The sequence below is a fragment of the Salvia splendens genome, chromosome 2 (assembly GCF_004379255.2).
Source record: "Salvia splendens isolate huo1 chromosome 2, SspV2, whole genome shotgun sequence".
Taxonomy (NCBI): Eukaryota; Viridiplantae; Streptophyta; class Magnoliopsida; order Lamiales; family Lamiaceae; genus Salvia; species Salvia splendens.
In genome coordinates, this window is record NC_056033.1 from 25357808 (window position 1) to 25372272 (window position 14465).

The 14465-nt window shown below is 36.9% G+C and overlaps 2 protein-coding genes across 4 annotated transcripts; one reads left to right on the forward strand and one right to left on the reverse strand.

Moving 5' to 3' along the window:
* Window positions 1-2539: 2539 nt before the first annotated feature.
* LOC121766749 lies at window positions 2540-5473 on the forward strand. Of its 3 annotated transcripts, XM_042163005.1 has the most exons (3): window positions 2540-2829; window positions 2997-3052; window positions 4471-5473. In XM_042163005.1, exons 2-3 carry the CDS (start codon window positions 3007-3009, stop codon window positions 5187-5189), a joined length of 765 nt encoding a protein of 254 aa, XP_042018939.1. In that variant the 5' UTR covers window positions 2540-2829; window positions 2997-3006; the 3' UTR covers window positions 5190-5473. The 3 variants fall into 3 exon arrangements, with proteins under 3 accessions (XP_042018939.1, XP_042018941.1, XP_042018946.1); XM_042163007.1 differs by lacking the exon at window positions 2540-2829 and having other exon boundaries at window positions 2838-3052; XM_042163012.1 differs by lacking the exons at window positions 2540-2829; window positions 2997-3052 and adding an exon at window positions 3063-3901.
* Window positions 5474-7752: 2279 nt separating this feature from the next.
* On the reverse strand, window positions 7753-12357 carry LOC121769147 (adenosylhomocysteinase-like). The gene is made up of 3 exons (XM_042165862.1): window positions 12105-12357; window positions 10304-10769; window positions 7753-8560 (listed from the first exon to the last, which is right to left on the reverse strand). Exons 1-3 carry the CDS (start codon window positions 12347-12349, stop codon window positions 7814-7816), a joined length of 1458 nt encoding a protein of 485 aa, XP_042021796.1. The 5' UTR covers window positions 12350-12357; the 3' UTR covers window positions 7753-7813.
* Window positions 12358-14465: the final 2108 nt, after the last annotated feature.

Sequence of the window (14465 nt, forward strand, 5' to 3'; positions counted from 1 at the left end):
CCCTGGAATGTATGAAGTATTTCTGTGAGAGCGTGATTGAAATATTTAGTGATCAGTACCTTCGAAGCCCTACCCCCCAAGACTGTCAGGATCTGATGCAGATGCACGGGGAGAAGCATGGGTTCCCGGGAATGTTAGGCAGCATAGATTGTATGCATTGGGAGTGGAAGAACTATCCCACTTCCTGGAAGGGGTTCTACACGACCGGCTATAAGGGAAAGAATCCCACGATGATCCTCGAGGCCGTAGCTGATTACCGGCTGTGGATTTGGCATGCGTATTTTGGGATAGCCGGGTAGAACAACGACCTCAACGTCCTCAACTCGTCGCCCCTTTTCAACGAGCAGTGCCAGGGCGTCGGGCCGGCCATCAGTTTTGTCGCCAACGGCAACCGGCATGATATGGGCTACTACTTGGCCGATGGGATATACCCTAGGCGGCCCGTGTTTGTGAAGACGATCCGATGCGCATCAGATGAGAGGAAGGCCTACTTTGCGGCACTGTAGGAGTCGGCGCGCAAGGACGTGGAGCGCGCATTTGGTGTGCTCCAGTCTCGATGGACGGCGGTTAGGGGTCCAACGCATTTGTGGCATGTCGACTGCATTGCGGATATAATGTACGCTTGTATTATCATGCACAACATGATTGTCGAAGATGAAGGTGTACAACTGACTGATTGGGCCAACGACGATAATGAAGCCGGTCCAAGCCACGGCGTCGCCGCCGCCAACGTACGAGGTGGAGTACCTCACGATGAAGAAGCCATCCTTCAAGCACATGCCGACATGCCTCAGACGGATGCTCATATTCGACTCCAAAATGATTTAATTGAAGAGTTGTGGGCGCGGAGGATTGCAAGACGTTAGTTTTTATTTAATTTTATGTAATTTTTTAAAATGTAATTTATTTAAAATTTAAATAAAATTGTTGCATTTTCCCGTATCTGTGGCGTAAATTTAATTCCGTATTTTGTGTGATTGTTCATTATTTGTTTTATATAATTTTGAGTGATGTGGCTGGGCTATGGCTGGGCTATTTGCTTGTTTTGATGATGTGGCAAGAGGATTTTTAGTGCTGATGATGTGGCAGGAGGAGTTTGTGGCTAGGCTATGGCTGGGCGAAAACCATTGTGGATGCTCTCAAGAGCGCCCAGATGGCCTCGTGCTTGAAGTAGCCGTACATCGACCGGTACGACAACAGCGCTTTAGCGCGCACGTCGCTCGCTCTCTCGCCGCTCCCCTGTGACTGCGTGAACTTCTCGAACTCCGCCGCGTACAAGTTCACTTGCTTCTTGATTTGATCCCAGTGCTTGCGGAGTTGCTCACGCTTGCGCTTGTACGCGGTCGGCGGCTTCACCGAATTGTAGAGGTCCGCGATGCGTTCCCAGTACGCGATCTGTCGCTGGTTGTTCGCGAATTTCGGATCTTCCGATATATCTACCCAACACCGGGCCAAGGTGAGAGTTTCGTCGTCGTTGTAGTTCGTACGGTCGGGGGCGTACTCATCGCAATCACCGGGAGGCGGCAACTTCTGCGCCCGCTGCCGGTTCCGCTTCTTTCTTGCTGGGGCGGAAGCGGTCGCGGCGGGGTCGGGATCGGCCGCTGCGGTTGGGCGGTGCGGAGACGGCTCCATTTTAGACAACCCATACGATTCCGTACTGAAATCGGGATCGTAATGGGCGTTGGTGTCGAACGAACGATAATCGCCGGGTTCTGTACCCGGCCAATGCGCCCCTGCGCTAAACGTAGGACTATTGGGGCTTGAATCCATTTCATAGTAATTATGTAATTGTAAGTTTCGAAAATGAAATCGAGTGAAATGAAATGTTACAAATGAACGGTATTTATAAAAAACGAAACCGCGTGCCATTGTTCGCGACAGCCGCAATGGGGCGGACGATGGCGCGGATGATGGCCATCGTCCGCGCTATCCTCCGCGACCGAAGTATAGGGCGCGACTATCGTCCGCGCCCTATGGCGCGCACCCGCAATGGGTGCGGACGATGGATGGCGCGGACGATGCGCGCCATCGGGCGTGCCATTGTCCACCCATTGCGGATGCCCTAATGCCTTATATATAGGTAGGAGAAATGCTAAAGCTAAGTAATACTCCATCCTCCATCCGTCCCTAAAAAAAATGCACTCTTTCTTTTTTATTCCGTCCCACAAGAATATGTATTTTCTAATTTTGGAAAGTCTTTTCTCTCCATTCTCCATCAAAATACTTTATTTATTTTTTCTCTCTACCTCTCTCTTACTTTATAATTTTACATTAAAACCCCGTGCCGATTCCAAAGTGTATATTCTTTGGGGACGGAGGGAGTAACAATTTTATTTTTCTATTTCAACATCCTTCCATGGGCGACATGAGATTAAATGTTTTCATTTTAACTAATGAGTCATCTTAATTGAGACGAACAAAAATGGAAAATAGATCAACTTCGACGGAAGTACTGAAAATGGCTAATTATATCATTTTTTCGTCTCATAGAATCTTTACGTTTTTATTAGCTAGAAAAATAATTACAGATCTTAGAGTGGTTTTGGACTTGTGTGTGATGAAAGAAATCGATCGTGAAAATTCTTCAATTCGCGATACCCAAAATATTAGTTTGGGTATGAATTTTAAAAAATGTAAAGAAAAGCCCAAAGAGTGTTTTGGCCGATTGCCCCCGCCATCTTCAACCGCCGATAACGCCTATTTTTTTTTATAGATTTCTTCAGCGATTTCGTTGATGAATCTTATTTGAGATTTAGAGATATTAAGCGATGGATGCATCTACAATCCTGTGTGGCAATGCTTCAATCTGCATCTTCCAACTACAGAGAGGTTTCTAACTGAACTATGTGTTAATGTAAAATGTGATTAGGAATGATTTAATTATAATATTAGCATTCCAATTGTAATTTCTTGTATCTGTCACGAGTTAGACAGTTTTGTTTTTCTAGAATGTGCTGATGAATTGGTCATAAATCTCACTTTGCTGGCTGATTCAGTTTGTGCTTGATGGCGAAAACAAATGAACTGAAGAATGAATTAGCAGGAGACGAAGGTATGTTCCTTTTAATTTCTTCTATGTATCTGTGTTTTAACATTGCTAGCTGAATCAGAGCTTGTCTTATCACTCAGTTGTTCTTCAGATTTAAGTACAATTCAGATTTGTGGATGTAATATAGTTATGAGAATAGACTTAGCATAATCATCTAAAAAAACTCATGTAAGGATAGAAAGGTGTATGCAATTACAGCAATTTTCAATGAAAGTCACTACTCTGTTTGTTTGTTTTCTTTAGCCCTTTATTGCACTAGTACCTTTAAGAGTATGGTTTTCTTGAGGAATCTTTTCACGACTATTAAAATTTCACGCTTTCAAGTAAGTCTAGCTTCATCTGCCACTTACAAGTACTTTAGTTAAGCCTTAAACTTGTCCCGTCCCATTTGTTCTTTGCCTATCTGTTTCTAGTTGTTTAGTTTTAATGAAAGTAGCTCTGTTTACTCATTGGTTTGAGTAATGTGATATGCTTTGAATAATAAATTTATTAGATCCATCCAGCTATTATAAGTTTTAGAGTCTGATATTGATGGACGGTCGATTTCATCAGCATTTTGGTTTGACGAGAGCTGAAGATATCTGCCTCGATTATTTTACTATTGTAAAAAGTAAAGTCGTCATTCCTGGTTAAAGAATCTTGTTTTAGTGGAAAAGGCTGGATGAATTAATTGGCAAAAATGAGTAAATGCACATTGCTAAGCTATATATGAAGTAGTCGTGTTTTAATGGAAGGCGACACGTGATTAGACTTTCCGATTCTTATATAATACGCATAGCCTTGTGCGTTCCAAATTAAAATAGGGTTTTTCGCCGCCACTAGTTCTATTCCATTTACATAGCAGCAGAAGAGGTAAACATTCCCCCCCCCCCCATGTTTTCTTTTCATTACAATTAGTTGGTTTGATCTTCATATCGAAATAATTGGTCATCTATTTTATGGTTTCGTCTTTTGGATAGAAGCTTGGAATCGGAGATTTTGTTTTTTTTGTACTTCTTACCGAGAGCTTTCTTTAAATTCTCTGTATTGATTCATTTCACTAGACTGTAATAATAGATCTATGCAATATTAATGTGTATCTTAGTTAGATCTGACAATTCATGATGTCGTGTATCAACTTTTCATGTTTTGGTTATCCAATCTGTGCCTTTCAATAATGTCCTATCTCTCTGTATTCATCATTGATATTGTCTTGTTTAGATGTTGCTATCATGATGTCAGGTCGAGGATTGTCTGTGTCTTGAACTTAATAATGGATTGGGAAGTTTATTTGACTGTGATGAAGCCAACTTAGTCGATCTGATTTGTCTTGTATAGTTCGTGCAATTGTGCCCGCACAAAAAGGCCAACTTAGTTCACAACTTATGCACAATTTTGCACAATTCACACTGTCTAATGTGTTTTTTTGGATACCTTATTAGGCCGTTATTCGAAAAAAATGAAACAAGCGAAAATGGAAGAAGGAAATGGGGTCGATCACATTGCTCGCATCACAGAGGAACTACTCTCGTTGATATTAAGCCAATTTGAAAACCTAAAGCATCTGTGTGGATACTCCCTTGTCTCAAAGCCTTTTGCTTTAGCTATTTATGAATTGAAATATGTTCAATTGACTCTTCCAAGTACTGAATCAGCTGATGAAATCTGTGAGCTTATCCCTAAGCTAGCAGGCTTTACAAGTGAAGAAATGAATGAATTCATCAAGTCATCACCGATTAAGGAGTTGGGGCTCTTGTCATTCCTTCGAAACTTCAGGGAACTCAGATCTATTTCGTTGGACTTCACATGTCCTCGCTGCATCTGCAGTTCCTCACTTTTGAAAGTGAGGGTGAAATTCAGCAGCGGTAGAGCCATGGTGGAACTCTTTCTAGAACTACCAGCTTTTGTGCATGAGGAGGCTTCATCATCTGATGACGAGGACTCAAACGATGCACTAACAGGCACAGGAATGCGTCTCTCTTTGGATGTTGCTGTGTTTGGTTACTTGTGCTGTGTTTACTCAGAAAAAGTCACCCTTTGCTTGCGAGTGTCACCATCACAAATAGCAAGAAAGAGGGGAGAATATAAATCTTCTTTTTCGGATAAACAAGTGGAAAGCAGAACTAGACTCATTGAATCAGACACTTGTTTGGATGAGTGACTCAAAAATCCCGGAATCAGGTGGATGAACTCGATCCTGATTCAGGCGCATTGGATGGCGATGATGGATGCAGTAGTGACTTAGGACTATATAGTTTCAAATTTGCTTAATTTCACTTATTTTAAAAAATAAATGTTCTATGTACTCATAAAATTAAAGCCCACACCATTAACTTTAGTTTGATATAATTTTCAAAATAAATCAACATTAAAAGATTATAAATATTGAGGACATGTTAAAAACTGCTTTATATAAAAATGGTGTATTTAATTGTGGCACCAAATTAGTAATATTCTTATACAGTTATTTTTTATTGACAAAAAATACAAAAACTATATATTGCAATGATAGATCGGAAGATCAACTTTTTTTTTAGGTTGACATACAAGGAGTGTTTTGGGCATACAACGCCTATTTTCAAATTTGTTTAGCTTCTTATAAATTTCTTTAGCTATACTTTGTGAAGTTTTGTTGATAAATCTTGGGGAGTCATCATATGATTTTATTATTGTGCTGATTTACATTATTAGGTAGTTACTCCATCTGTTTAAAAAAATATGCACTTTGGGTTCAGCACGAGATTTAATGAAAATTGGGAAAGTAAGAGATGTAGAGAGAAAAAGTAATTAAAGTATTGTTAGTGGAGAATGAGTCCCGCCACATTAGAGTGAAAAGAATTTCCAAAATTGGAAAGTACATATTCTTGTGGGACGGACTAAAAGAAAATAGTGCATATTCTTGTGGGACGGAGGGAGTAATTAAATTGATGGAAACGTTTTGTAACATTTTACAACCATCACCCAAAATGATGGCAAAACTAGCCTTTTATATAGTTACAACCCTAAACCCAGAGGGAGTAATATATTATTATAAATATTAAAGCTCTAAACTTGTACTCCCTCCTTCCCTAAAAATGTTTCACTTATTTCTGTTTTCATCAATCCCTGAAAATTTGTCACATTTCACTTTTATCATTTTTGGTAATGGACCTTATATTTTACTGATACATTCTCACTCACATTTTATTACATAAAAGTAGGATCCACGTGTCATCAACTTTTCAACTCATTTTCTATTACATTTCTTAAAATCTATACTTATCAAATAGTAATAAATTATTAAGGAGGGAGGGAGTACTTTTTTCTATTTGAATGTAAACTATAATAATACAGTCCGTCTTCATAACTTCATTATGAATATAAAATAAAATCAAGTAGATGGTGGAGGAATATAGCTTCACATTCCAAGCTAGGGACATTCTCATGCAAACGATTGCACACTCCACATATTTAAATTACTGTAAGAGATCCATATACATTGACCACTTTAATTACGTGGTAGTAAAATACAATTATTAATATATAATAAAGACAACAAGAATAGTTCGCGCACAACGCTGGTTATACTTATAAGAGCATTTCTAATTGTGTTCTAAGCTAATAGTGCGATTGTGGGCCTGATCCCACTTTTATTAATTTTTATCTTAGCTCTTAGCTAAGGCACAATGCCCCCAATCGTGCTCTTAGCTAAGGCATGCTTCATAGATTCTATTATTCTATTATTCAATTTAAATACTTCAATTACCAAAAACACTTCCAAATAATAAAATATATTAATAAACTAGAAATACAATTATAGATTCCTAAAAAATAAAAATAAAAAACATAATTAAAATCCTAAAATTTTTTAAATTGCTTAATTAAAATTCTAAAATAAAATTTTTAAAAATACCCACTACTCATGGCTGAATTTCACCCAAAGGTGTTCGACTAGGTTACATTAATTGAAAAAACACCTACATTACTTCAATTTAATTTAGATTATCATAAAAATATAAACATGCATATAGGAAAAATGTATTAAAAAAATTGAAAATCTATCTATAAAACAACCATGTATCATACATCGAAGTCACAATGAAAGTTAGAGTTGAAAACTTGTCTATAAAAGGTTTACTCAAGCAATGCAAAACTTGTTCATCCAGTGTGAATGATTATATTCTACAAAATATAATATTACAATAATTCATTGATCTATCTTTTGGTATTGATCGTTGTGAAATTATAATTTTTTATTTAAATTTAAAAATTGTTATTTTTAAATTATAAATTGAAAAAATGTGTAGATCCTCCTCGTCTGTGCTCGTCCGTGGGCCTGCATTGGGCGGACAAGGCGTCGTACGCGCCCGAAAGTTTGGGCGTGGCGATCATCCGCTGGCTCGTCCGTCAGCCTGCAATGGTCGGACGAGCGCGGACGAGGGATCATCCGGACGATTTTTGCACCATTGTGGATGCTCTTACAAAGTCAAACAATTTTTTTAAACCTGTGTTGGTAAAAGATGAGACTTTTAGCACGGACCCGGGGGTGTACTAGTACTGCCCTTTGCTGAAATTGACATTTTCAAGTCCTTGTAAAAATGTTTCATTTTGCTATTTTGGGTGTCCATGATTAAAAGTCTCATTTGCTTTTTTTCCAATTTAGGTAAGTGGTTCAGTAAAATCATTACACTCACATTCTATAATAAAGCCAATATATAAAAGTGGGCCTACAAAAAAATCTTCCAACCTTAGAATAAATAAATAACTAAAATCCAACTTGCCATCTTATTTTGTCTCTATCATCCCTCAATACCTGTAGTGAGCCGGCTTGTATGGCCCCTCGACCGGCAAGCTTACGTAGTCGGCCTGGTCCTTGGAGAGCTTGGTGAGCTTCGCCCCGAGCTTTCCCAGATGCAGGGCGGCCACCTTCTCGTCGAGATGCTTGGGCAACACGTAAACCTTCTTCTCGTACTTGCCGCTGCCCTTCTCCTTCCAGAGCTCGATCTGCGCGATGACCTGGTTGGTAAACGAGCACGACATCACGAAGCTGGGGTGGCCCGTGGCGCACCCCAGGTTCATGAGCCGGCCCTCGGCTAGGACAATGATCCCTGTCCTGGTGTCGGGGAACTCCCACCGGTCCGTCTGGGGCTTGATGGTGGTCCTCTTCACCCCGGGGAACGTCTCGAGGCCGTGCATGTCGATCTCGTTGTCGAAGTGGCCGATGTTGCAGACGACGGCGTTGTTCTTCATCTTCCGCATGTGGTGGAGCATGATGATGTCCTTGTTCCCCGTGGTGGTGACGAAGATGTCAGCTATCGAGACGACGTCTTCGAGGGGGAGGACCTGGAAGCCCTCCATCACGGCCTGCAGGGCGCAGATGGGGTCGATCTCGGTCACGATCACGCGGGCGCCGCCCTGCTTCATGGCGGCGGCGCAGCCCTTTCCGACGTCCCCGTAGCCGCACACCACGCCGACCTTCCCGGCTATCATCACGTCCGTCGCCCTCATCAAGCCGTCGGGCAATGAGTGGCGGCATCCGTACAGGTTATCAAACTGACAAAATCAATAATATCATCACGAGCACAATATTATATGTATAAAAATATTAAAACTCAGTCCGTGATTAAATGTCTAATATTTTATCAGCACGAGCTTTAAGAAATTGTTTGAGTTTATGTAGTAAAGTGGGTGGAAAAGTTGGTGTAATGTGGTGTCTACTTTTATATATTGGTTTAATAATAAAATGTGAGTGGAATGAGTTAGTGAAATGTATGACTCACTTACCAAATATAGTTAAAGCGAACACTACAAAAAACGCTCGAAATTTAGGCACTTAACTCATATAGTGACGGATTAATTACTGGCGGATCCGTCAATAAAAAGCTTGTCAGTAAAAAATATTAGTGACAGATTTGTCCGTCACTAAAGTTACAATGACAGAAATCAAAGATGGTTACAGTAGTAATTTCATATTAGTGACGGAATTTTCTGTCACCAATTAGTGACGGTATTTTCCAGTTATTTATCTGTCACTAAATCTTGAAATTTTCGTTGCTGTCACTAATTCCGTCATTAATTAGCGTTTTTTGTAGTGGAAATGACACATTTATTGGTGGATGGACGAAAAAGAAAAAAAGAGAAATTTAATGGCAGACAGAGGAAGTATGATGTTGTGATAGCACACCACCTGTTGTGGAGGAAGCACAACAGAGGATCTATGCCCCATCACACATCGTGAATTCGGAATTGAACTCATGCACAACAGAGGAAGCACATTGTGTATTAATCTGGAGAGAGAGTAGGAGACTGGTGTTTTATAGGAGGACAGAAAGATCGGTCCCATAGAAACAGTAAAATACTCTCTACGCTCATCAATAGATGTCCCATTTTTTATCGGCTCATGTTTTAAGGAATTATTTGACTTTGTAAAAGAAAGTGATAAAAAAAGTTAGTGGAAGGGTGAGTCCGATTTTTATATTGATTTTATAATAAAATATGAGTAAAGTGGGTTGTGGAATACGGGGACCACTTGCCAACAGTGGTAAAAGTGAAACGCGACATTTATTGTTAGACGGACAAAAAAAAGAAAAACGGGACATTTCTTCATTCTTAATACTTCCTCCGTCCGCCATTAAATGTCTCATTTTTGGCCGGTTCGGGTTTTAAGGAAATTGTTTGACTTTGTAAAAAATGGTAGAAAAAAATTAGTAAAATGCGAATCCTATTTTTTATATTGATTTCATAATAAAATATGAATAAAATGAGTTAGTGAAATGTGAGGACAGCTTGACAAGAATAATAAAAGTGATATGAGACATTGACAGACAGATAAAAAAATGAGACATTTAATGACGAACAGAAGGAGTAATAATTTCACACTCCAAATAAATCAAATCTAATCAGACTAATAAAATATAGAAATAATTAATAAGAATAATACTAAACTATTCTCTCCATCCAAAAAATCAATCTTTTCTTTTGGTTTTGAGTGTCTAAAAAAATAGTCTTAATCATAAAATTTTTTTTTTCCAAATTTTACTTATTTTTTCTCCATAGTTCTCGTATTTTATCAATTAATGTCTCTAAGTTTTATTCACTTCTTCATTATTTATCTTACCTTACCATTTTTTCATTCAAACTCACAACGTCCATCCATGAAATTATTTTTAATGGACGAAGCTCAATTTATGAGAAAATTAGATGACGTAATAAATGTTGAACACAACAAGAACAGATCAAGTGATCAACAATCTAAATATAACAAAGACTATGCAAATAAAAATTCAGAAATAATACCTTGCTCTTGGTGACGGAGTCATTGACATTAATGGCGGGGAAGAGAAGAGCGCCATTAGCCTGCATCTGATACAGCCTCTTAACTCCGGTGGTTGTCTCCTCAGAAACCCCAACGATTCTCTCCTTCATCTTGGTGTACTTGTTCGGATCGACCTTCAATCCGTCTCTTATGATGGCGAGCACGATCTGAAACTCCGCGTTGTCGGTCGAGGCGGGATCGGGCACCTTCCCGGTCTTCGCGAACTCCTCCTCCGCCTTCACCCCCTCGTGGATGAGCAGCGTGGTGTCGCCGCCGTCGTCCACGATGAGGTCGGGCCCGCCGCTGGGGCCCCAGTCGAGGGCGCGCTCGGTGCACCACCAGTACTCCTGGAGGGTCTCGCCCTTCCAGGCGAACACCGCGGCGCTGTCGCGGGCGATTGCCGCGGCGGCGTGGTCCTGGGTGGAGAAGATGTTGCAGGAGCACCACCTAGTGACGTACGCAGAATTCAACATAAGTAGAGGCTACAATTCAAAATTTTACTTTAAAATAAACTTTTAAGTAATTTAGATTATTAATATGGGCTTTCATATGATATGATCTCTTTGGCCATGTTTGGTTGCCAGGATTCTGTCTGAGAAAGTAATCTGATTTCTTAAATTTTAAATTCTTGTGTTTGTTTCCATTTTTAATCAAAATAGGAAAGTAATCAAAATCCTGAAACAAGGAAAGTTAGTACAACTTTCCACGATTCTGAATCCTAACTTTTCTTAGGTATTCTTTTTCCCAGTTTTAGGATTCTTACATATTTAATGCAATATAGTACAATTTATTATTATTATTATTATTATTATTATTATTATTATTATTATTATTATTATTATTATTATTATCATCATCATCATCATCATCATCATTCATCATCATCATCATCATCATCATCATCATCATCATCGTTATTATTTATTACAATGTTTTAAAAATAATTTAAAAGTATAAACCATACTTAATTTCATGATAATAAATAACTATAATTCAAATTATCATAATTATAACTATATTATTAATATTTATATTTATTTTTATTATCATAATAATAATAATAATTTATTAAATAATTAAATATAATTATAATTATATAATAATATAATAATTATTAATTTATAAATTAGTAATTAACAATAAAATTGTAGTGAAATTTTAAATTATAAAATTTATTCAATTAAAAATTAAGTAAATATAATGATGATAATAATAATAATAATCTTATTTATTATTATATTATTATATATTATGATGTATAATCCATATTTAAACTATTCATCGTAATAATAAATAAAATAATATAATTATTATCATTTGTAATTAATAATTTATTAAATAATATGTATTATTATTTTTATAAATAAAAAATGATAAGTATATTTTTAGTTTAGTGTTTAAATCAAATATATACTTTCAAATCTTGATATTTTCTAAACACGGGAAAGTAAAATTATTAGAAATCATATTCCCGGGATTCATTTTCCCAGGAATCATTTTCCTTGCCGACTTTACTTTCCCGCCAACCAAACATGGCTTTTGTTCTTTTTAATAGAGGCGTTTCTTTTCGTCACATAGATTATGAATATTGGGTTAAGTTGTTAGTGAATAAACTAAGAAAGAATAAAGTAATAGAAATAATTACGTTTTGCTAAAAATAGAAATGAATCAATTATCTTAGATCGGAGGGAGAACTATAAAATATGAATAAATTAATAAAACTTTATAATGGAAAAAAGTTTAAAAAATGAATTCATCAAGGGCTAAAGCTGTTCCACCCACCTGACGTCGGCGCCGAGGGCGGTGAGGGTCTCGATGAGGACGGCGGTCTGGATGGTCATGTGGAGGGAGCCGGTGATTTTGGCGCCCTTGAAGGGCTGGGAGGGGCCGAATTCGGCGCGGGAGGACATGAGGCCGGGCATTTCGACCTCGGCCAGCTCGATCTCGAGGCGCCCGAAGTCGGCCTGGGACATGTCCTTCACCTTGTACTCGCGGCCGGAGGAGGTCTTCTCGACGAGAAGCGCCATTGTGAAGAAGAAAAAGAAGCCGAATTTGGTGACTAAAAAAGTGAGCACTGAGATGGGAATATAAATAGGTTTTAGTGTGTGGAATAGACAGTTAAGATTTAGAGGGTTTGGTGGATCTCACATTTGTTGGTAGATTGTTTCTTTTTTTCTTCTTGTTGGGATCCAATTGTTGTGTTACTCAATTTAGAATAGTACTAATACTAAATCAGTGTGTCTTCTTCTCTCTCTCTCTTTATTGTTGCATCAAGGGTAAATCAATTGCAAAACATCAAAGTGATCCTTGTCCTGAAAATCAAGGAGATCAAACCACTGACAAGTTATAGATGAAATATCCTGCTAAGTTGTTGCGCAATCTTTACATATATAAAACGGAAAATTTTAAAAAATTAATCAAAATACCAATATAATTTATAATATCATATAATAAATATATTTTTTAATATGTATATAATTATTTTTATTTTTTATTTTGATATTTTATCGTTTGGCTTTCCATTTTCCTGCAACTTCTATTAGCTTTATGGTTTGTTTAATAGTGGTTTAATTTTATAATTCTTCATATCCTTAACTTGTGCCTATAAAAGGCATGAGGTGTAGATGAATAAGATGAATATTACTCCCTCCGTCCCAACTTCAGAGTCATGTTTTGCCATTTTCGTCCGTCCCAACTTAAGAGTCATATTTCACTTTTACCATAAATGGTAAGTAGGTCCCACGTTCCACTAACTTATTTCACTAACATTTTATTATAAAAAGTAATACATATATATAAGTGAGATTCATATTCCACTAACTTATTCAACCCACTTTTCTTTACTTTTCTTAAAATTGGTGTCTTAACTAATTATGACTCTTAAATTGGTTAAAGATAGAACCATTCTTAAGTGTAGAACCTAAAACTCTACATATTTTATTCATTGGATGAGGAAAAAATGACGGTCAAGATTAAAAATCATACATATTAGACTATGTTTTCACGACATTCCGGACTCAACATGTGAAAAAACTCACATGTTGATGGAAGAATGAATGAAACGAAGAAGAGTCCATGCATGCTTTATTTTTTCACTTATCTGCATTCACCCATTAATAATAGTTTTGGTTGTAATGGGAAGTTGTTGTGCAAATCAACACCATTGGATTAAAAGATCTAACGACCTCCGTTTGGCATTTGTTCTACGTTTAAGAATGGTTCTACCTTTAAGAATGGTTCTATCTTGATCACAATCCCATAGGGGTATAATTCAAATCATTTATCTATTTTGTGTCATTTGTATAATTGTATTCTAGCATCAGAACATTGAGTCCACATTCATTTTTATATCGTTTTTTAATTAATTTATTTGTTCTCCACTTGTAATTAAACTTGGAGAAAAAGTTAGAATTTCCTATATTTAAAAATAACATGCTGAAGAATTGAGCTTCATATATATCCAATATGCTGTCGTGAAAAGAAATTCATAGATCGAAGCAACACGTGGAAAAGGAAGTCAAATAGGCAGCTATGGTATTTTAGGGTGGCAATGGTGGAAGGTTTCTGTATGGGAAGGGAAATCGAAGAAATGAAGGTAGTTAGTACGTAGATAACCTTTTTTTTGTTTAGCTTATTTTTCTTGTAATAAAATGATAACTGATAGTTTAAGTTCAATTTAAATTTATTAGTAAGTAGATCACGTTGATGGTAATAATTAATTAATTTCATGTAAAGAATTAAATTAATCTACCTATACATATATAAAAGGAGAATTTTAATTGGAGAAATAGTTTTTGTATGTATATAACTATATATGAGATTATAAATTGAATACTCATTTACATAAAAAGTTTATTTAGATCTTATTTATTGGAGAAAGTGAATAGACTTTAAATGAAGGGATGTGAAAAGGTTTTGGAGTTATACCTATTGAAATTATAATTATATATAATTATAATAAGTTGCACGTACGCATGGGATTATACATTAAAATTATAATAGACCGGTTACTTATTTTTTTGCATGTCTATATGTATTTATTTGCATGATAAGATTTATATAAAATGTGGAGTACTATGTTCAGATGTTTTTAGTTTTGCTTTATCCTAATGTATTTCTTTAATTATTTTGATATTAAATTAA

What these genes read in the sequence shown, in the direction of transcription:
- LOC121766749 (XM_042163005.1), top strand. Translation starts at nt 3,007, where the DNA reads ATGGCGAAAACAAATGAACTGAAGAATGAATTAGCAGGAGACGAAG. An exon ending in TGAATTAGCAGGAGACGAAG is followed by an intron (nt 3,053 to 4,470) that starts GTATGTTCCTTT and finishes ATACCTTATTAG; the next exon opens with GCCGTTATTCGAAAAAAATG.
- LOC121769147 (XM_042165862.1), bottom strand. Translation starts at nt 12,349, where the DNA reads ATGGCGCTTCTCGTCGAGAAGACCTCCTCCGGCCGCGAGTACAAGGTG. An exon ending in GCCCTCGGCGCCGACGTCAG is followed by an intron (nt 10,770 to 12,104) that starts GTGGGTGGAACA and finishes GTACGTCACTAG; the next exon opens with GTGGTGCTCCTGCAACATCT. An exon ending in ACTCCGTCACCAAGAGCAAG is followed by an intron (nt 8,561 to 10,303) that starts GTATTATTTCTG and finishes TGATTTTGTCAG; the next exon opens with TTTGATAACCTGTACGGATG.